The following is a 27,435-nucleotide window of genomic DNA, read 5'->3' as shown; positions in this document are numbered from 1 at the left end:
CCGCGCCGTAGCGCGGCCCTCAGCCCGCGCGCCCGGGGCGGCGAAGAGGGAGGGCGGCCGAGGGGAGCCGGCGAGGCCCGCCGCCCTTCGCCGAGCCGGAGGACGACGCGGCCCGGCGGCGATGTAGCGAGCTGCAGGAGGGGGGGGGGGGGAGTCCCGCCCGTCGCCATCGCGGAGACGGTCGCCGCCTCAGCCGGGTCAGTCGGGCCGCGGCCGCCCTTCCCCTCCCCCTTCTCCTGCGCGCGCGCGCGCGCGCTAACCCCCCCCTCCCCCGTCCTCGTGCGCGGGAAGAGCGGCTCCCCGCCTCTGCGCATGCGCGCGGGCGGGCGGCCAAACCCGGCGCGGATCGCGGCGGATCGGACCGCGCCGAACCCGAGCCCCCGTCCCGTCCCGCCTCCTGCTCCGCGCCGGGTTTTGCCCCCCCGCCGCCACAGCGCCGAGGGCTGCCCGGAGGCGGCGGCGCCGGGGGGGGGGGGGGGCGCGGTGCACCTAGGAGCCTCCACCTCCCCCTTTTTATTAATAATAATAAGAGTGATGGTGTTTGTTAAGTGCTTCCTATGCTCAAAGCACTGTGTTAAGCGCTGGGGGAGGGGTGCAAAGGCAGCATATTAATAATAATAGTGGTATTTGTTAATAATAATGATGGTGTTTAAGCGCTTCCTAGGCGCAAAGCGCTGGGGGGGTTGTGCAGAGGCAGCATATTAATAATAATAGTGGTATTTGTTAATAATAGTGATGGTGTTTAAGCGCATCCTAGGCGCAAAGCGCTGTGCTAAGCGCTTGGGGGGGTGCAGAGGCAGCATATTAATAATAATAGTGGTATTTGTTAATAATAATGATGGTGTTTAAGCGCTTCCTAGGCGCAAAGCGCTGTGCTAAGCGCTGGGGGGGTGCAGAGGCAGCATGTTAATAATAATAGTGGTATTTGTTAATAATAATGATGGTGTTTAAGCGCTTCCTAGGCGCAAAGCGCTGGGGGGGTTGTGCAGAGGCAGCATATTAATAATAATAGTGGTATTTGTTAATAATAGTGATGGTGTTTAAGCGCATCCTAGGCGCAAAGCGCTGTGCTAAGCGCTTGGGGGGGTGCAGAGGCAGCATATTAATAATAATAGTGGTATTTGTTAATAATAATGATGGTGTTTAAGCGCTTCCTAGGCGCAAAGCGCTGTGCTAAGCGCTGGGGGGGTGCAGAGGCAGCATGTTAATAATAATAGTGGTATTTGTTAATAATAATGATGGTGTTTAAGCGCTTCCTAGGCGCAAAGCGCTGGGGGGGTTGTGCAGAGGCAGCATATTAATAATAATAGTGGTATTTGTTAATAATAGTGATGGTGTTTAAGCGCTTCCTAGGCGCAAAGCGCTGTGCTAAGCGCTGGGGGGGTGCAGAGGCAGCATATTAATAATAATAGTGGTATTTGTTAATAATAATGATGGTGTTTAAGCGCTTCCTAGGCGCAAAGCGCTGTGCTAAGCGCTGGGGGGGTGCAGAGGCAGCATGTTAATAATAATAGTCTTAATAATAATAATAATGTAATAATGTTGGTATTTGTTAAGCGCTTACTATGTGCCGAGCACTGTTCTAAGCGCCGGGGGAGATACAGGATGATCAGGTTGTCCCACGTGGGGCTCCCGGTCTTCATCCCCATTTTCCAGATGAGGGAACTGAGGCCCGGAGAAGCGAAGCGACTGGCCCACGGTCACACAGCCGACGAGTGGCCGAGCCGGGATTCGAACTCATGAGCCCTGACTCCAAAGCCCGGGCTCTTTCCACTGCGCCACGCTGCTTCTCCTTGTTAATGATGATGGTGTTTAAGCGCTTAGTATGCGCAAAGCACTGTGCTAAGCGCTGGGGGGGGTGCAGAGGCAGCATATTAATAATATTAATAATAGTGGTATTTGCTAATAATAATGATGGTGTTTAAGTGCTTACTATGCGCAGGGCGCTGTGCTAAGCGCTGGGGGGTGCAGAGGCAGCATATTAATAATAATAGTATTAATAATAGTGGTGTTTGTTAATAGTGATGGTGTTTAAGCGCTTAGTATGCGCAAAGCAGTGTGCTAAGCGCTGGGGGGGGTGCAAAGGCAGCATATTAATAATGTTAATAATAGTGGTACCTGTTAATAATGATGGTGTTTAAGCGCTTACTATACGCAAAGCGCTGTGCTAAGCGCTGGGGGGTGCAGAGGCAGCATATTAATAATATTTATAATAGTGGTATTTGCTAATAATAATGATGGTGTTTAAGTGCTTACTATGCACAAGGCGCTGTGCTAAGCGCTGGGGGGGTGCAAAGGCAGCAGGTTGCCCCCCCCCCCCCGTGGACCTAGGAGCCTTCATCTCCCCCTTTTAATAATAATAATAATAATAGTGATATTTGTTAATAATGATGGTGTTTAAGCGCTTAGTATGTGCAAAGCACTGTGCTAAGCACTGGGGAGGGCTGCAAAGGCAGCAGGTTGCCCCATGTGGACCTAGGAGTCTTCATCCCCCCCCCCTTTAATAATAATAGTAGTGATATTTGTTAATAATGATGGCGTTTAAGCGCTTAGTATGCGCAAAGCACTGTGCTAAGCGCTGGGGGTGCAAAGGCAGCATATTAATAATAATAATATTAGTAATAGTGGTATTTGTTAATAATAACGATGGTGTTTAAGCGCTTACTATGCGCAAAGCGCTGTGCTAAGCGCTGGGGGGGTGCAAAGGCAGCACGTTGGCCCTGTGGACCTAGGAGCCTTCATTTCCCCCCCCCTTTTAATAATAATAAGAATAATATTAATAATAGTGGGGTATTTGTTCATTATAATGATGGTGTTTGTTAAGCGCTTACTATGCGCAAAGCGCTGTGCTAAGCGCTGGGGGGTGCAAGGGCAGTAGGTTGTCCCACGTGGACCTAGGAGCCTTCATCCCCCCTTTTAAAAATAATAGTAATAGTGGTATTTGATAATAATAATAATGGTGTCTGTTAAGCGCTTGCTACGTACAGAGCACTGTGCTAAGCGCTGGGGAGATACAGGGTCATCAGCTTGTCCCACGTGAGGCTCACAGTCCTCATCCCCATTTAAATAATAATAAATAATAATAATAATAATGTTGGTATTTGTTAATAATGTTGGTATTTGTTAAGCGCTTACTATGTGCCGAGCACTGTTCTAAGCGCTGGGGGGGGGTGTGCAAGGGCAGCAGGCTGCCCCACGGGGGGCTCATAGTCTTCATCCCCCTTTTAATAATAATAATAATGTTGGTATTTGTTAATAATCACGTTGGTATTTGTTAAGCGCTTACTATGTGCCGAGCACTGTTCTAAGCGCTGGGGGGATGCAAGGTCATTAGGTTGTCCCACGGGGGGCCTCGCAGTCTTCTTCCCCCTTTAATAATAATAATAATAATGTTGGCATTTGTTAATTATAATAATGTCGGTATTTGTTAATAATGTTGGTATTAATAATAATGTTGGTATTTGTTAATAATTATGTTGGTATTAAGCGCGTCCTACGCGCCGAGCACTGTTCTAAGCGCTGGGGAGATACAGGGTCATCAGGTTGTCCCACGTGAGGCTCACGGTCTTCGTCCCCATTTTAATAATAATAATAATGTTGGTATTTGTTAAGCGCTTACTATGTGCCGAGCAGTGTTCTAAGCGCTGGGGGAGACACAGGGTCATCAGGTTGTCCCACGTGAGGCTCACGGTCTTTGTCCCCATTTTAATAATAATAATAATGTTGGTATTTGTTAAGCGCTTACTAGGTGCCGAGCACCGTTCTAAGAGCTGGGGGAGACACAGGGGAAATCAGGTCGTCCCCCGTGGGGCTCCCGGTCTTCATCCCCATTTTCCAGATGAGGTCACTGAGGCCCAGAGAAGTGAAGCGACTCGCCCGCGGTCACCCAGCTGACAGGTGGCCGAGCCGGGAGTTGAACCCGTGACCCCTGACTCCGAAGCCCGGGCTCTTTCCACTGAGCCACGCTGCTTCTCTAACTATGTGCCGAGCACCGTTCTAAGCGCCGGGGGAGAGACGGGGGAATCAGGTCGTCCCCCGTGGGGCTCCCGGTCTTCGTCGCCCTTTTACAGACGAGGGAACTGAGGCCCACAGAGAAGTGACCGGGAATAATAGTAGTGGGGGTGTTTGTTAAATGCTTCCATTGTGCCGAGCACTGTGCTCAGCGCTGGGGGGGATTCACGCTGATCAGGTTGCCCCACGTGGGGCTCCCAGTCTTCATCCCCATTTTACAGGTGAGGGAACTGAGGCCCAGAGAAGTGAAAAATGGCAAGAACAGTCGTCGTCAAGCGTATATGAGAAGGTATGTGAGAAGCCGCGCGGCTCGGTGGAAGGAGCCCGGGCTCGGGAGTCGGAGGTCGTGGGTTCGAGTCCCGGCTCTGCCACTTGTCAGCTGGGGGACTGTGGGCGAGTCACTTCACTCCTCGGTGCCTCAGTGACCTCATCTGGGGAGTGGGGACGAAGACCGTGAGCCTCACGGGGGGGCAGCCTGATCCCCCTGTGTCTGCCCCGGCGCTCAGAACAGTGCTCGGCACGTAGTAAGCGCTTAACAGATACCAACGTGATTATTCTCTGGGCCTCAGTTCCCTCATCTGTCGAATGGGAATGAAGACTGTGACCTCCGAGTGGGACAGCCCGATGGCCTTGAATGTGACCCAGCCTTAGAACAGTGCTTGGCACGTTATTATAATTAATAATAATAATAATAATGTTGGGATTTGTTAAGCGCTTACTATGTGCCGAGCACTGTTGTAAGCGCCGGGGTAGACACAGGGGAATCGGGTCGTCCCACGTGAGGCTCACAGTTAATCCCCGTTTTCCAGATGAGGGAACTGAGGCCCAGAGAAGTGAAGTGACTCGCCCACAGTCATACAGCTGACAAGCGGCAGAGCTGCGATTCGAACTCGTGACCTCTGACTCCCAAGCCCGGGCCCTTTCCACCGAGCCGCGCCGCTTCTCTAATAATAATAATAAGAATAAGAATAACGATGGTATCTGTTAAGCGCTTCTTATGTGCCAAGCACCGTTCTAACCGTGGAGGCAGTTACGAGGTGATCAGGTGGTCCCACGTGGGGCTCACAGTCTTCGCCCCCCTATTACCGATGAGGGCACTGAGGCCCGGAGAAATGAATAATGATAATGGCATTTGTTAAGCACTTATTGTGTGCTAGGCACTGTGCTAAGCGCTGGGGCGGCTACAAGGTAATCAGGTGGTCCCACGTGGGGCTCCCGGTCTTCATCCCCATCTTTCAGGTGAGGTAACCGAGGCCCAGAGAAGCGAAGGGCCCAGAACCTTCAGGAGGCCTCTCCCGGTCCGGGCGGCCGAATCCGCCCCGGGAACCTCAGAGTACTGTACTAGACGCTCGGGAGGAGGCCGCAGCGGGCTGAACCGGTCGACGTGGGCGCTGTTACGGCGCTCTAGGTAGGGGGGAAGCCACGGGGTTGCCGGGCAAGGAATTGGGGCTGTCGAGAGCCTACCGTGTGCCGGGGACTGTACTGAGCGCTGGGGAGGGTACGGTACAGTAGATTGGATAGGTACGATCCCTCCCCACAAGGAGTTTTCCGGGGGAGGCCGCCTAGATAACAACATTTGTGGTATTTAGGCGCTTACTAGGTACAAGGCACTGCACTAAGCACTGGCCCCCAGTCCCCATCCCCATTTGACAGATGAGGCAACCGAGGCGCAGAGAAGCGGAGCGACTCGCCCGAGGTCACCCAGCGGACAGGCGGCGGAGCCGGGATCGGAAGCCGCGACCCCCCCCCCCCCCCCCGATTCCCAGGCCCGGGCTCTAGCCGCTGCGCTTACTGTGTGCGGGGCCACTGTACTAAGCGCCGAGCGAGTCGACGGGATCCCAGTCCGCGAGGAGCTTTCCGTCCCCGGGGCCGGGGGGAGGCTTGAACATTTTTAGATCGCGTCCCTATCCGGGAAGGCTTCCCGGAGGAGAGGAGATTTCAGAAGGGCCTGGAGGGAGGGGAGGAGCGGGTGTGAACGGGGGTGGGGGGGCAAGAGGTCAGCGGCCGGAGAGACGAGGTAACTGCGCTAAGCGCTCACAATAAAGGTGCCCGGCGCTGGTTCCCGTCCCCCCCCCCCCCCCCCCGCCCCCCGGGGATTCCCCGTCGAAGGGTCGGGGTGCGAATGGTGCTGTGTTTGATCCCTGTCCCCAAGGATCTTATAGCCCACCTGGGGAGACAGACTCTGAAATTACAGATGGGAAGAAGTAAGCTCGAATATGATATCCAGCAGTGCTTAGCGCAGTGCCGGGCACAGGGTAAGTGCTTACTACTACTAATAATATTGGTATTTGTTAAGCGCTTACGATGTGCAGAGCACCGTTCTGAGCGCCGGGGGAGATACGGGGGAATCAGGTCGTCCACGTGAGGCCCCCGGTCGATCCCCATTTTACAGAGGAGGTCACTGAGGCCCAGAGAAGTGAAGCGACTGGCCCACGGTCACACGGCTGACGAGCGGCAGAGCCGGGAGTCGAACCCGTGACCCCTGACTCCGATGCCCGGGCTGTTTCCACGCCGCAAGGCTCTGGAGGGTCTCGGGAAGGATGCCCCAAGTGACGTTTCGCCCCAGAAGAATCGGGAAAGTAGAGTTTTGCCGGAGTCCGTTTCCGTTGTTGATTTCGTTCATCACGTGGGGGGGGGTTTGTAAGGCGTCTGGAGATGCTTCTGGGTGAAAGGTAAGTGAAAGTCCAGAAAGTTGGGCCCGGGAAGCGACCTCTTCTCCTAGAGAAGAAACCTAGAGAAGCAGCCCGGCTCAGTGAAAAGAGCAAAGACGCAGGAGTCGGAGGTCATGGGTTCCGATCCCGGCTCCGCCACCGGTCAGCTGCGTGACTGTGGGCAAGTCACTTGAACTCCTCGGTGCCTCAGTTCCCTCGTCCGGAAAATGGGGCTGAAGACCGTGGGGCGACCTGATTACGCTGTATCTTCCCCAGCGCTTAGAACAGCGCTCGGCACCTAGTCAGTAAGCGCTTAACAAATACCAACGTCATCGTCGTCGTCATTCTTCCGCTCTGGGTTAAGTTCTTCCCCGCCCAGAGCCGTTCGGACGTCTAAAGTTGGCGAGGGAAGGAGGAGCAAAGCGGGAAGGGAAATCGATATTATTCTTCGCGTCTCTTAGTCCCTCTTACTTAGCCTGGAGGCCCCGGGTGGGACCAGAACAGCGTCCAGCCTGATTAGCTCCTGTCTCGCCCGGCGTGCGGCTTGCTCAGCACAGAGTAAGCACTTAATAGGTGCCCCTGCAAATACAGCGTCCCCCTAAACAGCAGCGTGGCTCAGTGGAAAGAGCCCGGGCTTTGGAGTCCGAGGTCATGAGCTCGAATCCCGGCTCTGCCACTCGTCAGCGGTGTGACTGTGGGCGAGTCGCTTCACTTCTCTGGGCCTCAGTGACCTCTTCTGTAAAAGGGGGATGAAGACCGGGAGCCCCACGTGGGACGACCCGATTCCCGTGCGTCTCCCCCAGCGCTTAGAGCAGTGCTCGGCACCTAGTAAGCGCTTAACAAATACCAACATCATCATCAGAGAAACCACAGCTGTCTTCCATAAAACGAACGGTTCTTAGCGTGGAGTGGTTTACCAATGCGACTTTTTACTTTTAACCGCCCCCCCCCCGCCCCCCAAAAATGAAACTAAGGTTAAAAAGGCCGTCAAGTTCCCCCACTGGTCATTCTTCTTATTGCCAAATTGCAATGGAAACCTGAGAGAAGATGGAATATCGCTGTTGCGTCTGTCCCGGTGCCTAGTACGGCACTTCGCCTGTCGTAAGCACTTAATGAAGACCGCGGTTATTATTGTTACTGTTACTCATTCTGACTCTCCTTTTCACGATGACCCTATGTGTGGCGGGCGTCTGCAGGTAGGGTCGTAAACTCCCGACCTCAGAAACTCTGCGATCCGCTTTGTGGCGTGGCATCCATTAATAAGCGTGTCATCGGGCTTTCAGAGATGAGCCAAATTTCTGTTTTCCCCGGACTTCTGTTATTCTGTATTATTCTAAAGCAAGCTAAGAATCACAAACTGAGCGTTTGCGGCCGCGGTCCTAGTCATCCCGAAACGGAATCGACGGCCATCGTCAGATGGCTTTGGCTTTCAGTCGCAGGTGTCTCAGCCGTCGACAGCTTCCGTGTCTCAGCCCGAGCTCCTGAACCAGTACCGATCCCCCTTCCTAAACGTTTTTCTTCGGTTTTCGGCATCGGTGGCGTTTTACCCTATGCGGTGCTTGACCCGAAACAAGCCTGATTGGTCTGTGCGTGTCTCTCTTACAGATTGTAGCTTCCCTCTCTAGACGAATTCCTGTCGACATTTGCGGGTCCAAGGAAAAATGCCAGGTGTAATACCAGGTGTAATATCGACCGATAATAATGGACTTTCAAGAGGCAGTCCTTCGAAGAAAAATAGACTTTCTCTGAAGTTTTTTCAAAAAAAGGAAACAAAAAGAGCACTGGATTTCACAGAATCTCAAGAGAATGAACAAAAAGGCTCAGAATACAGAGGATCTGAAATGTATGTACATGACTCATTTTTTTTTGTTTTAAGCTACCTTTGGTGATTTTATTGCTTCACGTTATGTCTTTTAAAATATGTAGGTCTGCGCAATTAGAATAAGGCTAATCTCCGCTCCGAATGTGACTTACTCTCATGTCGTCATCAATTAAAAAACGTCGGTACCACGAGCCAGCATTTCTTAAGTCGTTGAGGGGTGGTGGGGTGGGAATGTGGCGTCACCTTTTTACTTCAACTTACCAGCTGGTGAGGTGGAACGGAAAAGCAGCCTATTAAGGTTTCAGGGAATACGTAAAAGCAGAAGCCAGACTCTTAAAAGTTGTTTTCCAAGACGTCAGTGCAGTACTCAGTTTTCCCCCAGGTTTCTTATGTTTTAATAGGGACAGAGTTCAGGTGGAGTAAGCGGGATCTTCCCACAAACTTAGGCCGGTGGTGCCGTGTTGGGAACCGTCCGGAATGAGCCGCTCCGGCCCGTGACCCCTTTCCCCACCCCGGGTCGGCCGGACGGAGTCTCCCGTCCAGGCTCGGGGACCTGGACTCCGGCCCTCGCCTTAATTTGTGGCGCCGACGATCTGCGTGGGGCTTCGCGTCGGCTCGTCCCCCGACGTCTCCTGATTCCCAGGACCTGGATAATAACAATTATGGTATCTGTTAAGCGCTTACTATGTGCAGAGCACTGTTGTAAGCCCTGGGGTAGATACAGGGTCATCAGATTGTCCCACGTGGGGCTCACATTTGTGTTTTTTCATGTGAGGTCTACCTTGAATCCCCCCCGCCGTAAAGTGGGAGCGGGGCTGGTCCCCCCCCAAGGTCGGCGAGGCCGATGGTTCAAGGGTTCCTTATTTGGGTGATTTGAATTCCGTGGTATGAATTCCAGCCCCGGCCATCAAGGAGTAGCCGTTAACTGTTTTTCACGTCGCCTTCTCCTGCTATTTTGGGCGGGGAGGGAACTCGATTGAAGAACCCGAATTGAACCCGCCCAGACGAAATCTTATTCCACACCGGAGGGATTTTCTTTCCTTTTTTCCAGTGGATCAGCTTCCAGACTGGTCCCCGTAGGGAAGGCCTTTCAAGGGGGACGGGTCAAACGAAAGGCCTTCGAAAGGGGAACCGAAATCCGAGCGGCCGCCGCCTGCTGCCGTCGGAGCGTGCGTGGCGCCTTCCCCGCGAGAGTTAGAGGGGAGGATCGGTCCGGTCGTCGGTCCCCTGTTGGGTCCGGAGCCCCGGGCCGTCCGAGGAAACGGGGGGGCGGGTGGATGTGTGCGGGTTGTTTGGGGGGATGGGGAAGAAGCAACCCTCACGTTTGAGGAGAACGGGTCTGCTCGGCAAGGCTTTGCCCCGGGGGGCACCTCCTCGTGAAACCCATCTTTAAAAAATGCACCTAACCTGCCTGGGCAACGTCCGCTAACGCGGGGGAAACGCTCTGGAAAATGTCACGCCTCGTTGAAGTCCGCGTGACTCCCAGGCTGTATTGGCTCTGCGGGCAACGGTGTGGCTTCCTCTCAGAGAAGACCACGGCTAGCCTCGCGAGAAAGGGGCTGCTCGGTTCTCCTGGAAGGTGGCGGGCAGAGGGGGGGGAGGTTTGCCGTCGTCAAGCGCCCCACCGCTTCCGACGTCCCGCCGTGCTCGGTCCGGGCAGAAGCGTGTTGCAGGCGGGACGGTCCGTCACCCCCACCGACGCCAAAACGCTCAGTGAAAACAGACGCTGACGGCCTATCTAGGTGTCTGCGGGGTCCGTCCTGAAAATGAGGGAGGGAGGGGAAAAGGGACGGCGTTAGATCCCTTGGGGGCGGGGGGGCGGCGTACCCGAAACCTCATCCTGATTCTCGCCTTGGGGCTTTGGAAGTCAACAGTGAAAAATCTCCTGTGTGTAGGGGGAGGATAAAAGGAGCGCCCCTGAACGGTCTCTCTCAGCTTCCCCGGGCTGTTCGTCATCATCCTCACGCGTTTTCTTTCCTCGTCCCGACAGCGATCAGGTTGTTCCGGCGGCCCAGCCTTCACCGGTCACCTGTGACAAGAGAGAGAACCTGCTCCCTTTCGTGGGTTTGAGCAATCTGGGCAATACCTGTTATCTCAACAGCATCCTGCAGGTGAGTCCACCCCGGTTCCGCGGAATGCACTTCTCAGAGCGCCAGACCGGCCGACCGGACCCCGCCGTTATTCCTCCTGATCCGGCCGCGGGACGGTTCGAAACCGAAGCGAGAGCAGCAGACGCACTGCTGGATTTTTCAGCCCGGAGTTTAATATCTCCACGGTATTAAAAACTCACTCGCGGCCACGTCGGGCGTCACCAAAGTCTCCGAATTTGGGGCGTCAGAGGCGGCGGAGCCTAGTGGGAAGAGCGAGTGGCCGGGAATCGGGAGACCTGTGTTCTCATCCCGACTCCGACGCGTGGCACGTCGGTCTCCGTGGAGCTCAGTTTCCACATCTGTGTAGGACGGGGCCTCTGTGTCATCTGAGTATCTGGATCTAGCACGACGCTCTGACACGTAGAAAGTGCATCGCGAATGCTAGAGCGGCGTTGTCGTCGTCGTCATCGATCAGGGTTATTGAGCACTTTGTGCGGAGCCCGTGGGAAGAGTACAGGTAATTAGGCGGCATCCTCACCCTCAAGGAATTTACCATCGAACGGTGGGTGGAGACAGATGCTAAAATAAATGACAGAGTAGGAGGAAGCAATAAAATAGAGTCAAGTGGCGAACCGAAGTACAAGGGGGCCAGCGGGACTCCCCAGCTGAAGTGGCAAGAAGAGACCCTAAGCCCTTTGTGGGGCAGGGACCGTGGCCGCCCTGATTATCTACCCCAGCGCTGAGCACGGGACTTGGCACGGGTAAGACGTGCTTCACACTTACTAGTATGATTATGGGGGGAGAACTGGAGTGGGGAGATGAATTGTACTTTCCAAGCGCTTAGTACGGTGCTCTGCACACAGTAAGCGCTCAATAAATACGACCGAATGAATGAAGAATGATTTAATGGAGGCCTCCTGGGCGAGAGGTGATTTTAAGAAGGGCTCTGAAGCAGCCTGGCTCAGTGGAAAGAGCCCGGGCTTAGGAGTCAGAGGTCGTGGGTTCTAATCCCGGCTCCGCCGCTTGTCAGCTGTGTGGCTTTGGGCAAGTCATTTCACTTTTCTGGGCCTCAATTACCTCATCTGGAAAATGGGGATTAAGACTGTGAACCCCGCGTGGGACCTGATGATCCCGTATCTCCCCCGGCGCTTAGAACAGTGCTCGGCACATAGTAAGCGCTTAACAGATACCAACGTTATTATGATTATTACCTGGGGGGCAGTGGCCCGCTCGGATACGGATGGCGGGGGGAACGGTCCGGGCAGAAGGGAGGCATGAGCAAGAAGAAAGAGGTCAGAGAGGTGCAAATGAGACGTAATGAGCAGGTTGGCTCGAGAGGAGCAAAAAATATGAGAGGGGATAAGCGGGCGGGAGCGGATGGAGTGCCTTTAATGCCAGTAGGTGGGAGTCACTGCTGGATGTGGAGAAGACCCCGGCACCACTGGAGGGTTTTGGAGAGTGGGGGGACGTGGGCAGGATGTCCCCGAAATGAGCCGGGCAACAGAGTGAAGCGTGGACTGAAGCCGGGGAAGGACTGGAGGCATAGAGGCCAGCAAGGAGCGTGATGCACGCGGCAGAGTTGGGATAGGACAAGTGCTCGGACCAGCACGATGGCAGTCTCAGCCGGAGGGGGACAGAGGGAGATTCCAGAAGCGTGGGGAAGGAAGAACCATCAGAATTTAGCGATGGAAAGGAGAGAGGAGTTGAGGAGAATGACTGGTTTGTGGGTTTGAGTGACGGGGAGGATGGTGGTGGAGGGGGCGGCGTCACCAGAAGCGGCGAGGATTTCGGAGGGAGGATGAGTTCAGTTTGGTGATGAAGGGCATGGGGTGCTGGTGGGTTATCCATTCATTCAGTTGTATTTATTGAGCGCTTACTGTGTGCAGAGCGCTATACGAAGTGATAATTCAGCAATAAAGAGAGACGGTCCCTGCCTTCACTGAGCTCACGGTCTAGAACGGGCGCAGACAGACAGCCAAACAAGTGAACAGGCATCAATATAAATAAATGGAGTTACAGATATATATACACATCAAAACAAGTAAACAGGCATCAATGTGAATAGAATTACAGATCTGTCGGTATATGCACAAGTGCTGGGGGTGGGAAGAGGGGAGTAGAGAAAAGGGAGTGAGTCGGGGCAGCGCGGGGACAGGGAGCTGAGGAAGAGGGGGGCTTGGTCTGGGAAGGCCTCCTGGAGGAGGTGAGCCTTCAGTAGGGCTTTCAAGGGGGGAAGTGTGATTTGAAGAGGGAGGGAGTTCCAGGACAGAGGTAGGACGTGGGCCAGGCGAAAACGGGGCCCAGCGAGAAGGTTAGCGGCACCAGAGGAGCGGAGTGTGCGGGCTGCGATGGAGACGGAGAGAAGGGAGGTGAGGCAGGAGGGGGCGAGGGGATGGACTGCTCTGAAGCCAGTGGTGAGGATTTTTTGGGTGATAGGGAGGTTGATGGGCAACCGCTGGAGATTTTTGAGGAGGGGGGTGACGTGCCCAGGACGTTTCTGTAGAAAGATAATCCGGGCAGCAGAGTGGAGTACGGACTGAGGCAGGAGGTCGGGAGGTCGGAAAGGAGGCTGATGCAGTCATCCACTCAGGGTAGGATGAGCGATTGTACCACCGTGGTAGCGATTTGGATGGAGAGGAAAGGGCGGATCTCGGCGATGTCGTGAAGGTGAGAGCGGCAGGCTCCGGTGACGGATTGGATGTGTGGGGTGAAGGAGAGAGCGGGCGGCGTGGTTCCGGAGGCAGGAGGAGATGCGAGGTTGTGGAGAGGGAGAGCGGCAGTCGGCGGTGACGAGGGAGCTCGGGGAGCCGTCCGAGGAGAGACGGTCGTCCGCACGGTGAGAGCGGATGAGGGAGAACAGGAGGAGCCCCAGGTCTGAGCCCCGAGGGCTCACCACGCTGGAGGAAGAGGCGGCGGAGGAAGAGCCGGAAAACGAGACCAAGAAGAAGCTTCCGAAGAGGTGGGAGAACCGGTCGGGGGTTTCAGAGAGAGGCCACAACTAAGAAAGTGAGGTTAGGTGGTGTTTCCGCGAGAAAGGGGGTGGTCCACGGTGTCTCAGGCAGCCGAGAGAGGCCGAGGAGGATTAGGGCAGGGAGGAGGCAACCGGTGACCTTGGAGGGAGCGGGTTCGATGGAGCGGAGGGGGCAGAAGACAGAGCGCGGAGGGGCACGGAGAGGATTGGCAGGTGTGAACAACTCCTTGGAGGAGTTTGGACAGAAATGGCAGGTGGGAGATGGAGTGGTAGCTGGATGGGGCAGAGGAGTCTAGAGGGTCTTTGTTTAGGATGGGAGTGACGTGAGCCTGTTTGAAAGCAGAGGGAGCGGGAGCCACCGGGGCCCGAGCCGTTGGAGATGGTGGGGAGAGAGGAAGCGTGGGTGCAAGGCCTTTCGGGAGGTGTGGAGAGATGCTTAGTACTGGGCTTTGCACCCGCTAAGCGCTCAGTATATACCATTGAATGAATGCAGGGGTTGGAGGCGCTGTACCGTTGGAGGTGGTAGATTTCAAAAGCAAATGTGGGGTCTCTGTCTTGAAACGGGCAGGGTAGACGAGAGAATTGTCAGGGAGACCTGAGAGGGAGCCGGGGCGGCGAGAGGGCATTCGGGGGCGGTTTGAATCTGACGACTTGGATTTCTGTCCAAATAGCGGGCGAGGGCGGTGGAGATTTAAGGAGGAAGTTCAGTCTGGAATAGGCGGTGTTGGCAGGGGGCACAGCAGTCGGTAAGGGAGGAGAAGGGGCGTTGCTGGACGGAGGAGCGGGCAGTTACAGAGCAGGGAGGGTGAATCTGAGGCGGCTGAGGTCCGGCCCGGTGCCCGGAAGGATTTCCAGCAGTGCTTTAGGCCGCAGGCACGTGAACGGAGGAGACGTGCTGTGGGCCGAGGATTTGGTGGGGCAGTAAATTTGCATCAAGAGAGGGCAGGTTGGGCAGGGAGACCAAATGAGGGGCCTGACGGCCTGGAGTAAGTGAAGAGACACCAGAGTTTTAGGCGGGGGGGTGGTCTTGGGGGAGAAGACAGTTTGGCAGGGAAGAAAGTGGGTAGAGCACGGACCCGGGAGTCATCTTGGGCAGGTCCCTTCTGTGCCTCAGTTACCTCATCTGTAAAATGGGGAGTAAGACTGCGAGCCTGTGCGGGACATGAATTGTGTCCAGTCTGATCGATCTATATCTATCCCAGTGCCTAGTAAAGCGTCTGGTCCTAGTAAATGCTTTAACAAGTGCCGTCCAAAAATAAATAAATAAAATGAAGTGGGTGGGAAAGAAGGCAGGGTAAGGAGATGGTGGTAGGGAGGTGGGTGGATTGGTGACGACGAGATCTGGTGTGGGTCCAGTTGGGTGGGATGGAACAAGCAGACTTGAGGAGTGAGAGCAACTGGGAGGTCATTCGGGAACGTGTCCGGAGGTTGGCTCGGCCGGTAACGGAAATCAGTCGGTCGGTGATATTTAGTGAGCGCTTTTCTGTGTGCAGAGCACCGCGACTGAGTGCTTGGGAGAGAGGCGCTTACAGTCTAGAGGGGAAGATGGGCAGGAAAATAGATTACGGATAGGGGAAGCGGCAAAGTGTGATTCGTTAAAGTGTAAAACGAGCGTGCCGCAGTCTGGACTTTCCTCCTGGCCTTGTTGGGGGCTAAAGTTGATGCCGCACTAGGGTTTTTAAATATCCAAGTCTATTCTCTGATGATCTTGTACCTACCTCCACGCTTAGTACGGTGCCTGATGCTTAGAAAAGAGCAGAATTTTTTTGTTTTCCGAGCCCACCAGCCTCTTGGACCTGGACTAGCCGGACAGACAGAAGACCACTCTCCTATCCAGGGAGGCCAACGAGCCGCATTTTGTTTAATATTCTGAACTGGTCTCGGTCCATTTAGTCCTTGTTAGGGTGTTTGGCTTTCTTTGAAAGTGAGATCTAGATAGAGGAAATCCTTGGTAGACTTTTAGGTTAAAATTCCAGATATGTGTGTTGGGGCTTTTGGGCATCAGAAGGGGCTATGACAGCAACTGAAGGCCCAAGGCGGTAGTTAGCAAAGGCAGAGAGGGATTGACTTTTGGAAAATTCAGAGAGAAGAGAAGCTCCACGATTGATTGATTGATTTGAGCCCAGCGTGGAGGCTGGTAATCGAGTTAGGATGCGACGGGCACTGGGACCAGAGTCAAGCCCCTTCGGGTGGAGAGGGACGGGAAGGAAAGCGAGTGTGGAGGCGAGTGTGAGAGCACCAAGGTCCAAGCTTTACGCATGGGAAGGATTGGCCGGGGGAGGGGGAGAGTCAGCGGTGATGGGAAGATGAGGAGTTCAGTTTGTGGGCATTATTGATCCTAAGGAACCAGCGCAGGTGCCTGTCTCTGCAGCAGCCAAGTCCCAGAGGGCAGAGGAACAGTCGCGTGTGCCGAGGGGCCGAGGCCAGTGAGGCTGGGGGAAATTTGCCCAGAGGGGGTTGCCGGAGCCAGGGGGAGCGGATGAGCCCACACCCCAAGGAAGCCAGTGTAAAGTGAGAAGGGAAGGGGACCCGGGAAACTCAGGTAACCCGCGGTGTCCTTGAGGGACATCCGGAGTTGAAAAGGAGCCAGTGAGACTCTGAGGAGGAGCCAGAGAGGTAAGAAGAGAGAAACACGGCAGTCAGACCACAGATGGGTTTTCCTCTCCGATACTGGTCCGGAGACGAGCGACCGAGAGGTGGCTGGGGCAACGAGGGCATCGGCGAGCGGGGGAGAGAGCGGCGGACGGCCCGTGAAACGGGCCGCCCGGAAGGTTCACGGTCCCGGGCGGGGAGCCGACGGAGAGGAGCCGCAGGCACGACGGAGGGGAGAGGGAGTCGGAGGGCGCAGGGGGATCCAGGGCAGACTTTCCGAGGCTGCGGGGATGACGTGAACCCGTTCGAAGGCAGCGGGGTGGGGAGAGGACCAGCGGTGAACGGTTGAAAGGGGCTCGCGGGGAGAGGAGTGGGTGCCCCAGTTGTCAGGTGAGAAGCGATAAGTATGTGTGCAAATTGCTGAATGAAGGTTCTGCAGCTCGTTTTTAACGATTTAAACATTTTAAATGAAACTTTCAATAGTGAAGCGCAGTGTGAAGTACTAGGACACCCGCCGTAAATCCTGGGGGGGTGTTTTAATTGGGCCCGTCGTTCTAGAGCTTCGTTTTTCTCGACCGCATTGGTAGAGGCAAGTAGACTAATGATGATAATTATGGTATTTGTAAAGCGTTGACTGTGTGCCAAGCACTGGGATAGATACGAGGTAATCAGGTTGTCCCATGTGGGGCTCCGTCTCCATCCCCATTTTAGAGATGAGGTGACTGAGGCCCAGTGAAGTGACTTGCCCGAAGCCACCCAGCAGACAAGCGGCGGAGCCGGGATTAGACCCCACGTCCTCTGATTCCCGAGCCCGGACTCTTGCCACTAGGCCATCCTACTTGTCTAAAACTTACCGAAGAACTTACCACCTAATTGGTTTCTAGAGAACTACAGTTGACTGGGGGGGAAGGGAAGGGTTTGCCTTGTAAGTAGTGTCTGATTCATGTTGGAAGTTTATGCGAGTTCTTATCTTAAATGTTTATTTTTACTTAAATTTGTAGGTGCTCTATTTTTGTCCTGGATTTAAACCTGGCGTGAAGCACTTATTCAATATCATTTCAAAAAAGAAAGAACTGCTCAAGGATGAAGCCAATCAAAAAGTCGACAAGGTAAGTAGAGAAAAATAAGAATTTATTTCATTTCCAAGAATTAGGGACCGGAGCACAGGTTACTTCGAAATCCGTTCTAAACAGCGGCACACGATCGTTTCCCGTCTTGGAAAGTGTTTTCTTGTAACGCGATACCGTAACCGATTTAAGCTTTCAACACTTGACTCTGCTCGGAAGCAAATGTCTGCCCCCAGAGAGCTTCCCCGAAGTGGAATTCAAGCTGGGAGAACGGGGTGGGGGGGGGGGGAGAAGTTTCCTGGGGTACCGAAAGTGTATGTGGCTCTGCGGAGTAAGAGAGAACCGCATCCAGGCTCCGGTCAGCCTGCGTCGAAGGGGAGAAAACCAGGCTCCAACAGATGTCCCCAATCCCTAGAAACGGACACTCTCCAAACCCCACGGAATTTGTGGGTTTCCAAGTAACCGTTCCCCCTTGGGCCCGCCCCACCCCACCTGAGGCTCACACAGGGCCGGCAGTACATTCTGGGGCCTCGGAGCTTATTAAGCTTGAGGGGTTCCCCCCCCCCCCGTTTCACCTTTAAGGGACAAACCAGACACCAGGTTAACCTTAGGATGCTTTTTTAAAAGCTCCTGGACTGGAAGAAAAGTCTGAGGGTCCCGGTTTGGGGGGCACCCAGGCTGTTAAAAACGGAAGCCCATCGCCTCTCTGGACTCCGCCGGCAATGACTCGCTACGGTCTGAGCCAGCTTTCCACGATTATCCGGCCAGGTGTCGGCTGCGCGTGTACGTGTGTGGGGGGTTTTTGTTTGTTTTCCTGTTCCCCGCCCCACACCTTCTAGCCAATATCCTTCTGCTAAGGAAAATGCTTCCCTCCCTCAAGGAGTTTAGAGAGGCCCTGGGGCCTGCACCATCTACTGGGTGGCCCCTTTTCCTCCCAGTCTGGTTGGAGGAAAGGTTGCCTTTTTTCGGGGGGAAGCATGTTGTTCTATTAACAAGAAAACAATGCATCTTCAATTTGCAGCCTACAGATTCCGAGGCATCCAGTTGCTGGTAGGGTGTGATTCCTCCTTCTGGCCTCTGAGGCAAAAAAAAAATTCAGCTTCGTGACAGAAGCGAGCTTCCCCGAGCCCACCAAGCCGTGCCCCCTGCCACCAAGGGGCACGGGTATCCATTTCTCCGGGCCAGGAGCGAGACAGGCAGAGAGCTCTGAGGGGATGGACCGTCGGGGGGCCGCCCTCCTGGGGTTTAGCTCCAGGAAGCCCGCTGGGTAGCGATCAGGTTGGGCGAAAGCCGGGACCGGGAGCCGGGGTGGAAAGGAGAAAGGGATCCTGCTGCTGGCCCTTGGTTTTCCCCTCCGGGCCCAGTCGGGGACCGCCGACCCTCAGAATTGGGCTACTCGAGTAGGGGAGAACGGTTTCAAGGTGCGGGAGGGGGCCCGTCCTTATTTGAAGTCCGGAGTGGAAGACTGAGAGTTGGTGCCCCTTTCTCTTTCCCCAGGGAAGCTGTAAAGAGGATTCTCCGGCAAGCTACGACCTCATCTGCAACCTTCGATCCTTGATTATTTCAGTGGAACAGCTCCAGGCCAGCTTTCTCTTAAATCCCGAGAAATACACGGACGAGCTTGCTACTCAGCCCCGGCGCCTGCTCAATACGCTCAGGTACCAGAGGGGAACCCTTAGGGTGACGGCGGGGTCCCCGTCTGGGCTACGCCTTGTCCGCTTAGGCGGGTGCCCGGTTGAGCTGCGCCAGCTTGGGAGGAGGAGGAGGAGGAGGAGGAAGGCCAGCCAACCCTCCCTTTGCTCCTTCCCCGAGGGGCCTGTGGGATAGCGAATTGGTCGAAGCCGGAAAAGGGGAAAACATACCTTTCCCGACCGTGGTTGTTACTCTAATGTCCTCTTTTTTTCCTTTTTCATTCCACGGTACTTATTGAGCGCTCACTGTGTGCAAGAGCTCCATACTGAGTGCTTTGGGAGAGGACAGCACAGCAATCAACAGGCTCGTTCGCTGCCCGAGACGAGCTTTCTCCTCTAGAAGCAGCCTCGGCAGAGGGCTTATTCTTAACCCCCGAATAGTTTTGGGGGGGGAGGGCGCCGAGGAGATGGGGCCTGGGGGAGGCCCTCAGTTTACCCATGTCATGGGCTTTAAAGACCACTGTGGGGGAAGGGAGCCCCACCTCCAGTGGCCAGGTCACCTACCCCAACCCCGGGGGTCCCCCGCTTCGCCTGCAAGTTTCCCTCCCGCTGACCCTCGGCGAGCGAGGCCGGGGAGTCCGACTCCGCGCCGGAGCTCTGCTCCCCCCCCCCACCTCCCGCCTTTTGGCCGTGGCTCTGTCCCCCGGAGGTGCTCGGTAAAGGGAAGGGAATCGGTCCACTTGCATGTCGTAAGTTTGGGGCTTAGCTGCACCAAGACCGTTCCCGCGGGAACGGTAAGCAGAACTAGGTGACTCTGGACCTTCTCCTCCTCCTGGCTGCACCCGGGTGGTAGATGGCCAGGCTTAGGGGCGGATTTCAGGGTCGAGCTGGGGTCGGGGAGGTGGCCGCGTGTGGCTGGGGGATCCAGGGTCCGAGCGGGGCGAAGCTGGTTTTAAGGGAGGATGAAACCATCTCCCCCGTCTAGGGAGCTGAACCCCATGTACGAAGGCTACCTTCAGCACGACGCTCAGGAGGTCCTTCAGTGCATCCTGGGAAACATTCAGGAAACATGCCAGATCCTAAAGAAGGACGAGCTGAGAGGCCTCCCCGCGGCCCTCCCCGCCCCGCCGCGGGCCGAGGGAGAGGCCGGCCCCGACGACGACGGCGCCGCGCGCTCGCCCTCGGACGAAGCCCCAGACAGACTCCAGAAGGGGAACGGGAAGAGAAAAAGCGAGGGCAGCGAGGCCGGGAACGCCAAGAAGAAACCCAAAGTATGTAAAGAGCAGGCGGCGGCGGAGGGAAGCCAGAGGCAGACGCGGTCCAAGAGGAAAGCGACGGGCGAGAAGCCGGACGGCCCGCCCCAGGGCCCCGGGCCGGGCCCCCCCGAAGCCGAAGGCGCGAAACCCACCCAGAAGAAATCGCGGCTCAAGATAAACTGGCTGAAGCCCGCCGCTAAACATCCGGGCATCCTGTCCAAGTTCTGCAACCTGGGCAAGCTCGCTGCCAACCCGGGAGCCAAGGGCCAGCCCAGAGGGGCCGACGGGGACCCCGAGGAGGACTCGGTCAAGTGCGCCGACGGCGGGGAGCCCCCCTCCCCGGGAGGGAGCGAGGAGGAGAGAGAAACCAAGCCGCCGGCCAGCCCAGGTGGGTGCCCGCCGCGGTCTTCGCCGGGGGAGGAGAGCTTTCTGCGCTTCGGGGGGGGGGGGGGGGGGGCGGCCTAAAAGCGGGGAAGGGGCTGGCCTTCGCTACCGCGCGTCCCGGGCCCTTCCCTGCCCTACAGCCCCCCGGCTAAGCGGGTCGCTATTTTCTTTTGGGTTGGCAGGGCTGGAGCAGGTGGGGTTCGAACTGGTGGAGAAGCTGTTCCAGGGCCAGCTGGTGCTGAGGACCCGCTGCCTGGAGTGCGAGTGTCTGACGGAGCGCAGGGAAGACTTCCAGGATATCAGCGTGCCCGTCCAAGAGGAGGAGGAGCTCGGCAAGGCCCAGGAGAGCTCGGAAAGTAAGCGGGCCGCGGCCCCTCGCGCCGGCTTCCGCCGGGCGCAGAGCGCCGTTTAGTGTCGTCGAGCCCGCCGGGGCCACCGGCCAGAGATTTGAGATCAGGGGCCGCCGTCCAAAGATGGGAAATGGATCGGTGGCGTCGGTCGAGTGCCTACCGCTCGCGACGGAGCGGGCGGATGGGTTCCCCGAAGATTGGTGGCTCCTCATTTACCGGGGCTCTCCGCGGGCCGCAGCCTGCCAGGGGCGTTTTAAACCGGCCGCGTGGGGTGGGGCCGTCACCATTTTGACAGCACGGGTGGTCGTAGCCATGCTATTTACTGAGCGCTTACCGCGGTGCGGAGCACTGTCCGAAGGGCTGGGGATCGGTCTAACTCCTGGACTTCCCCGGATTTGTAAGCGTCGTGCTGTTGCGCCCGGTGGAGGCCCAGCAAGTGCCACTGATTAGGATGGATTTTTCTTCTGCCATGACTTCACCCCGTCAGAAACCCCTAAAAGCTGCGGCCCCTCCCCCGCTGAATCCGTACTCTAAGCTTGCTTCCCGACATCCCGCCGGTCCGCGTCCAACGAGGCGTCGCCCATTTACTACTACTTGAGGGCTTCGACCCCAGCAGGTAGAACCACCTGGCAGATAGGCGGCCGCTGACCCCCGGGAGTCTCCCGTAGCCCATTTCCAAAGCCGGGTGGGGATCCAGCGGGGAGTTGGGCTTGTCCGGTCCCCGGAAGGGCCCGGCTTCTCCCTCCCGGGAGCGGGAGGGGAACGCGGACGCTCTTCTAGCTTCTCCGAGGTCCTGCAGCAGATAACGCGCCTCCCCTCCCGCCCGCCCCCCCCGGCATTCTTTCCCAGGGCTTAGCGCGAGCGCTCCACCCACGCTAAGGACTTAATAAGCAGCGGGGCTCAGTGGAAAGAGCCCGGGCTTGGGAGTCCGAGGTCATGGGTTCGAATCCCCACTCCGCCCCTTGTCAGCCGGGTGACCGTGGGCGAGTCGCTTCACTTCTCTGGGCCTCGGTTCCCTCGGCTGTAAAGTGGGGATTAAGACCGTGAGCCTCACGTGGGACGACCCGATGACCCCGTATCTCCCCCAGCGCTTAGAACAGCGCCCTGCACGGAGTAAGCGCTTAACAAATGCCAACATCATTATTAGTGAAATCACCCCCATCGCCACCGTCGGCCCGAGTTAACGTTTTAATGGGAAACGAGGTTACCTTAACTTCAGCCTCTCTACTTTGAGAGGAGGGAGCCGGACCGGGGTCTCCGGGCCCACGGAGGGAATCGCCCTCGGTTAATACCGCCCCTCTCCCGGGAGGCGGTCGGGGACCGTTGGGGCCCGGTTTCGGCCCGACCGCGGCTTGTCGCCGAATGCCGTCGTCTCTCGTAGTCTCCCCGGAGCCCAAAACCGAGACGAAGACCTTGAAGTGGGCCATCTCGCAGTTCGCCTCGGTGGAGAGGATCGTGGGGGAGGACAAGTACTTCTGTGAGAACTGCCATCATTACACCGAAGCCGAACGGAGCCTCCTGTTTGACAAGATGCCCGAGGTCATAACGATCCACTTGAAGTGTTTCGCCGCCAGCGGCTTGGAGTGAGTATCGTCCCCTCGTTGAGCGCCCGCGGGGGAGGCCGAGCGGGCGGGGAGATTAGGGGGCTGCCGAAGGATAATCCTCTGCCTCCCGCCCACTCCTTGAGCGGCGGGGGGGACGACCTTGTTCTCAGAAGAGAACTCGGCCCTGACGGCTTCCTTTTTGAAAGCCACCCGACCTGTCTCGACGAGAATTCTCCTCCGCCCCGGCCGCCACTCTGCCGGTCTCGAGAACCATCTGCCCCGGGCTACGGCTCTCCCGCTCTCCCGGGAGGCTTCTCTGCTTAATTGGGCCAAGCCCCGGAGAGAGAAAGGGGGGGGGGGGGGGCGCCGGGGGAGACTTCTCCCCGGCTCTTGCCGGGCCCGGGCCCTGCAGCGCCCCGATGCCAATTAGAGGAGGAGGGAAAAATACGTCCGATCCATTTGCATAAATACCTTCAGTTCACCGCCCCGTAATGGGCTTCTCGGGTTTCTGTTCTCCGCGAAGGGAGGTTGGGGGTTCCTTTAGGAATTAATTAGAGAACTTCAAAGTGATTCGTCAGGTCGTGTAAGTGTGGGGATGGGGGGGGGGGGGGGCGGCGAGGCGGGGCGGCGGCCGGCCCGCCATTTTACCTCTCGGACTAGAAACAGTCGGAGGTTTTAAAAACGCCCGGGAAGCGAAGGCGCCCGAGTAACCGACCCGAGTTCCGTCTGGGCCGCCGGACAGCCTTCCGATCCCCTCAGAGTGTGGGCTGACTCTTGGGTGCCAACTTTGGGACTGTTGTTTTCTCCGTTACGTCAGCTTGACACTGACGTCAGAGCCTGTGGGCCATCGATTAGGATGAATGCGACCCACTGGGTCACCAATAGGGCTCTCTCTGTATGCGTTATTATGTAATGTATATTATAATGCATATAACGCTATAGAGAGAGAGAAGCGATGGTTATTGAGCGATAGCAGACACCCACGTGCGGTGAGACAGGATTCCAGTTGAGCGACCCGACGGATCCAACAGGTGGCCGACCCTTTAGAGCGGCCAGAGACGCCCCCGCCCCCCCGCGTCGGAGTCGTTCTTACCAAACCCCAACGCAAATCCCCCAGCCGTCCCCGGCGGGGAACCGCTGGCCGACGGGGCCAGGCGGGACGCGGAGGATGAGGAGAGGAGGAGGAGGATGACGACGAGCGGGCCTCTGCCTCTCTCCCCGTCCAGGTTCGACTGTTACGGGGGCGGGCTGTCCAAGATCAACACCCCGTTACTGACGCCCCTGCGGCTGTCCCTGGGGGAGTGGAGCACCAAGCCGACCAACGACAGCTACGGACTCTTCGCGGTGGTGATGCACAGCGGCATCACCATCAGCAGCGGCCACTACACGGCCTCGGTCAAGGTCACCGACCTCGACAGCCTAGAGCTGGACACGGGCAACTTCGTCCCCGACCGGACGTACGAGGCGAGCAAGCCGGAGCCCCTCGACGAGGAGGAGGCCAGGGCGGCCGTGGCGGAGGAGTACGACGACGGCGAGGTGTCCTTCCGCGTGGGCGGCGCCCCGGCCGCCAAGGCGTTGAGCAAAAAGAGCATGGAGGCGGTGGGGCTCCTCGGGGGACAGAAGAGCAAACCGGACCCCGAGCTCTACGGCGGCAAGGCGGCCAACGCCGACAGGCTCGGCGGCGGCGCCTTCTCCGACAGCAGGGACGCCGAGGCCGGCCCCGGCCGCCCGGAGGCGGACGGGGGGCGGGAGGGCCGCCGGGCGGAGGCCGACGGCGCCGGGGGGTTCGAGGACCGAGTCTCCCGCGTGGTGCGGAGCCTCAGAGAGTACGAGGGGAAGTGGTTGCTCTTCGACGATTCGGAAGTGAAGGTGACGGAAGAGAAGGACTTTCTGAATTCGCTGTCCCCCGCCACGGCCTCCACTTCCACCCCTTACCTGCTGTTTTATAAGAAGATTGTAGAGTGAGTGTATTTTCCTCCTGTAAATACGACACAGATGGGCAAAAAACCTATATTGATAGAAACCGAATCCGTCGGGGAGTCCCGGAACCAGCTCGCGTGTTCCTCGAAGCTACGCGGAGGGTATCGACGGGTCTCTCTCTCTCTCTCTCTCTCTCTCTCTCTAGTTTCCGTCTCCGTAGCCGAACCCTGACCGAAACGAAGCGCGCTAATTCTAGGGCCCCTCCTCTCCGCGCACTAACCACCCTAGTGGAGACTTAGCCGTCCGTTAGCTTCGGGGAACGAGATTTGTATAGATATTATTCTGAAACCGTTTGTCTGCAATACAGCCACTTAAAAGCACCTGTAAGTTTTTACACGTCTCTTGTATTGGCTTTTAAAAAAAAAAAAAGAAAAAATAAAGTACTGTATTTGTATTTTGGCTGTCACGGGTAATTCTCCCAACCCCCTCTCCGGGCGGCCTTTTCCTAACGAAGCGACGTTCGCCTTTACAGGGCCCGCGCACCGTCCTCTCCCCCTCCTCCCCCGACCTCTTGGTGTTGGGCTGGGGCTTCTATCTACCCGCAGCCTCGGCAGGGACGACGACTCCGGAGGCCGAAAATCCGCAGCCCTGCGGGTCCGATAAGACGCCGAAGAGAGCAGTCCGGATGCCAGCCGCGTCTCTAGAGCCAGGTATATTTTTCCGAGTACTTGGAAGAGCTTAGAGGAGGTGTGACCTGCACACCTTGACGTTTTTACAGCTCTACAGTTGGCCATACCAGGCAATCATAATAATGGCGGTATTTGTTAAGCGCTTACTACGTGCGAGGCGCTGTTCTAAGCGCTGGGGGCAAGACCTAGGCCCTAAAATCTGGTACTTGGAGTCTCTCCACTTCACTGAAGGACCGCGGTTTCTCGAGAAGCGTGGCCCGGGCAAGGAGTGTTCCCTTCCACCAGACGGCCGGGCCGGGAACAGAAGCGTAATGGCACCACGGGAGAAAAACGGCCGTGGCCCACTTGTACGAGGTGAGGTGGCGCTACTAGAAATGTTGGCCAGGAAGGAAGCGAGAATTGCTTTCCCCGTAAATTTCTTACCACCACCACCACCAACTCTCCCTGTTTCTTTAAGCGCTCACCGTGTGCCAGGCGCCGTCCTAAGCGCCGGGGTGGAAACAAGCAAATGGGGCTGGGCAGTGTCCCCGTCTCATGTGGGACTCGCAGCCTCAATCCCCATTTGACAGCAGGATTAATCCCGGCTCCGCCGCTTTACCGTGGGACCGGGGCCAAGTCACTTAATAATAATGTTGGTATTTGTTAAGCGCTCACTATGGGCCGAGCACCGTTCTAAGCGCTGGGGTAGACACGGGAATCGGGTCGTCCCACGTGGGGCTCACGGTCTTCATCCCCATTTTACAGATGAGGGAACCGAGGCACGGAGAAGTGAAGTGACTCGCCCACAGTCACACAGCCGACAAGTGGCAGAGCTGGGATTCGAACTCATGAGCCCTGACTCCAAAGCCCGTGCTCTTTCCACTGAGCCACGCTGCTTCTCTTAACCGCTCCGGCTCTCGGTTTACCTCGTCTGCAAAATGGAGGTGAAGACTGAATCCCCCCACGTAGGACGGGGACGCTGTCCCGCTAAATTAGCTTGTCTCTACCCCCCCACATTTAGTAGACTGCCTGGCACAGGGTAAGTGCTTAAATACCATTAGAACACGTGCCGTATTCATTTTACTAAGTGAGAGTTGTCTTTTTACCTTCTTTCGTTTCTCAGATTTTCTTAGATGTCGGGTAACCGTAAGGGAGAGTAGAACACTGGATAGACAGTCGGTCCTTAGGGTAGCTTACGACGGTACTTTTTTGAGGGAGATCTGGACTATGAATAGAAAATTGGGGGGGGAGGGGGGAGGAGGAATAAAGCCTTCTTGAGACATGGGCTGATCTAGCTCCTCGCTAGGGGCGTTAAGGAACGAGCTACAGCCCTGTAATTATTAATTGTTACCATCCCTGGAGTCGGGCAAGGATTGCTCAAATTATTCTGGCCCCTGTTAAAGACGCTGATTTTTCACACCGATTCTGGGGGATTAACTATGCCCCCTGAAGGAGTCGAGCTCTGCTCGCCCTGGGCACTGCGTTCAGTAAATAGCACCCTCACCGCCCCCCCCCCCCCAGGCCTCGGGGGTGGCGAGGGCACCTTTCCCAGGGTCTTATCCGAGGTACCGGTTCCTTCCTGGCCCGACAAGGGATCCTTTCTTTACCCTTCACCAGTCCAGGAGTTTGGCCACAAAAAGGTCAAAATAACGTCCCGCCTTACCTCTGAAGCCCTCTCCAACCTCCAGAGGGTTGTTTTCCCCCTCTTTTTTGGGATCTTCAAGCGATGAGTCCAGCAGGCCAACTGTCAAGGAGAACGTCTCTAGAAAGCAACTTAATACGGCACCAGGTCTCATGACACCCCGACGGGGGGTGGGTCGGGAGGGAGATAGTTTTCCTAGTATCTGTAACTTCCCGCGTCACTTGCCGAAAAAAGTCAACTACCGGTCGAAATGTACCCAGATCACAACTTCGAATATACTCAAAGCACCGTACGGGGCGGGGGGGGGCGCGAAGCCGGACCCCGCCAGGTCCTGCTCGAACGGCCCCCCCCGCCCCCGTCAACGTAACAGAAGGACCTAAAGGAAACCAACCTGCGACTCCCGTCACCTCTACGCCAGTAGAGTGGACGCCGCTCTCCTGCCCTCTCCCCAGCGTGCAGCGCAGCGCTCTGCACCCGGCAGGACGGGTGAGCCTGGGACTCTAACGTACACCGAGAAGTTAGAACCCCTTCGGCGAGGCATCGGCGGCTGCCCCCGAAGTGGCCATCGCCAGATCGGCGGGCGCGTATTGCCGATCCCGACCGAAGCAGAGGGTGGGCGATCCCGACGGCAGGTGTGGACGAAAGCGGGCGGGGGGGAGGGGGGGCGAGGGAGTCGGCGGCGAGCGGAATTCGTCCCCGAGACGTCGGCCCGACTCACCTCTCCTCTCCGGCTAAGCCCGGGGACAAAGCTGGAAGCCCAACTCGGGGTAAAAGTCAGTGTAAACAGTCACATTTAATAGTACCTTTAAAATAAACACCACTACATTAAAAACGGT

At 56.6% G+C, this 27,435-nt stretch overlaps 1 protein-coding gene across 5 annotated transcripts; it reads left to right on the top strand.

The window, feature by feature from the left end:
* Window positions 1-27,247, top strand: USP1 (ubiquitin specific peptidase 1). Of its 5 annotated transcripts, none has more exons than XM_029083344.2 (11): window positions 1-197; window positions 8,268-8,505; window positions 10,475-10,595; window positions 17,139-17,246; window positions 18,702-18,862; window positions 19,821-20,479; window positions 20,658-20,831; window positions 22,207-22,408; window positions 23,596-24,330; window positions 24,822-24,999; window positions 27,052-27,247. In XM_029083344.2, exons 2-10 carry the CDS (start codon window positions 8,324-8,326, stop codon window positions 24,991-24,993), a joined length of 2,514 nt encoding a protein of 837 aa, XP_028939177.1. In that variant the 5' UTR covers window positions 1-197; window positions 8,268-8,323; the 3' UTR covers window positions 24,994-24,999; window positions 27,052-27,247. The 5 variants fall into 5 exon arrangements, with proteins under 5 accessions (XP_028939177.1, XP_028939176.1, XP_028939180.1 ...); XM_029083347.2 differs by having other exon boundaries at window positions 4-197; window positions 24,895-24,999; XM_029083343.2 differs by lacking the exon at window positions 27,052-27,247 and having other exon boundaries at window positions 24,822-25,455.
* Window positions 27,248-27,435: the final 188 nt, after the last annotated feature.

This window comes from Ornithorhynchus anatinus, chromosome 18 (assembly GCF_004115215.2).
Source record: "Ornithorhynchus anatinus isolate Pmale09 chromosome 18, mOrnAna1.pri.v4, whole genome shotgun sequence".
Lineage (NCBI taxonomy): Eukaryota > Metazoa > Chordata > Mammalia > Monotremata > Ornithorhynchidae > Ornithorhynchus > Ornithorhynchus anatinus.
This window is presented reverse-complemented; position numbering and strand designations above follow the sequence as displayed.

Excerpts from the sequence above, each read along its gene's own strand:
- USP1 (XM_029083344.2), top strand. The coding sequence starts at position 8,324 with ATGCCAGGTGTAATACCAGGTGTAATATCGACCGATAATAATGGACTT. Across the intron at positions 18,863-19,820 it reads CGCCTGCTCAATACGCTCAG|GGAGCTGAACCCCATGTACG; the intron begins GTACCAGAGGGG and ends TCCCCCGTCTAG. Across the intron at positions 24,331-24,821 it reads TTTTATAAGAAGATTGTAGA|GGCCCGCGCACCGTCCTCTC; the intron begins GTGAGTGTATTT and ends TCGCCTTTACAG.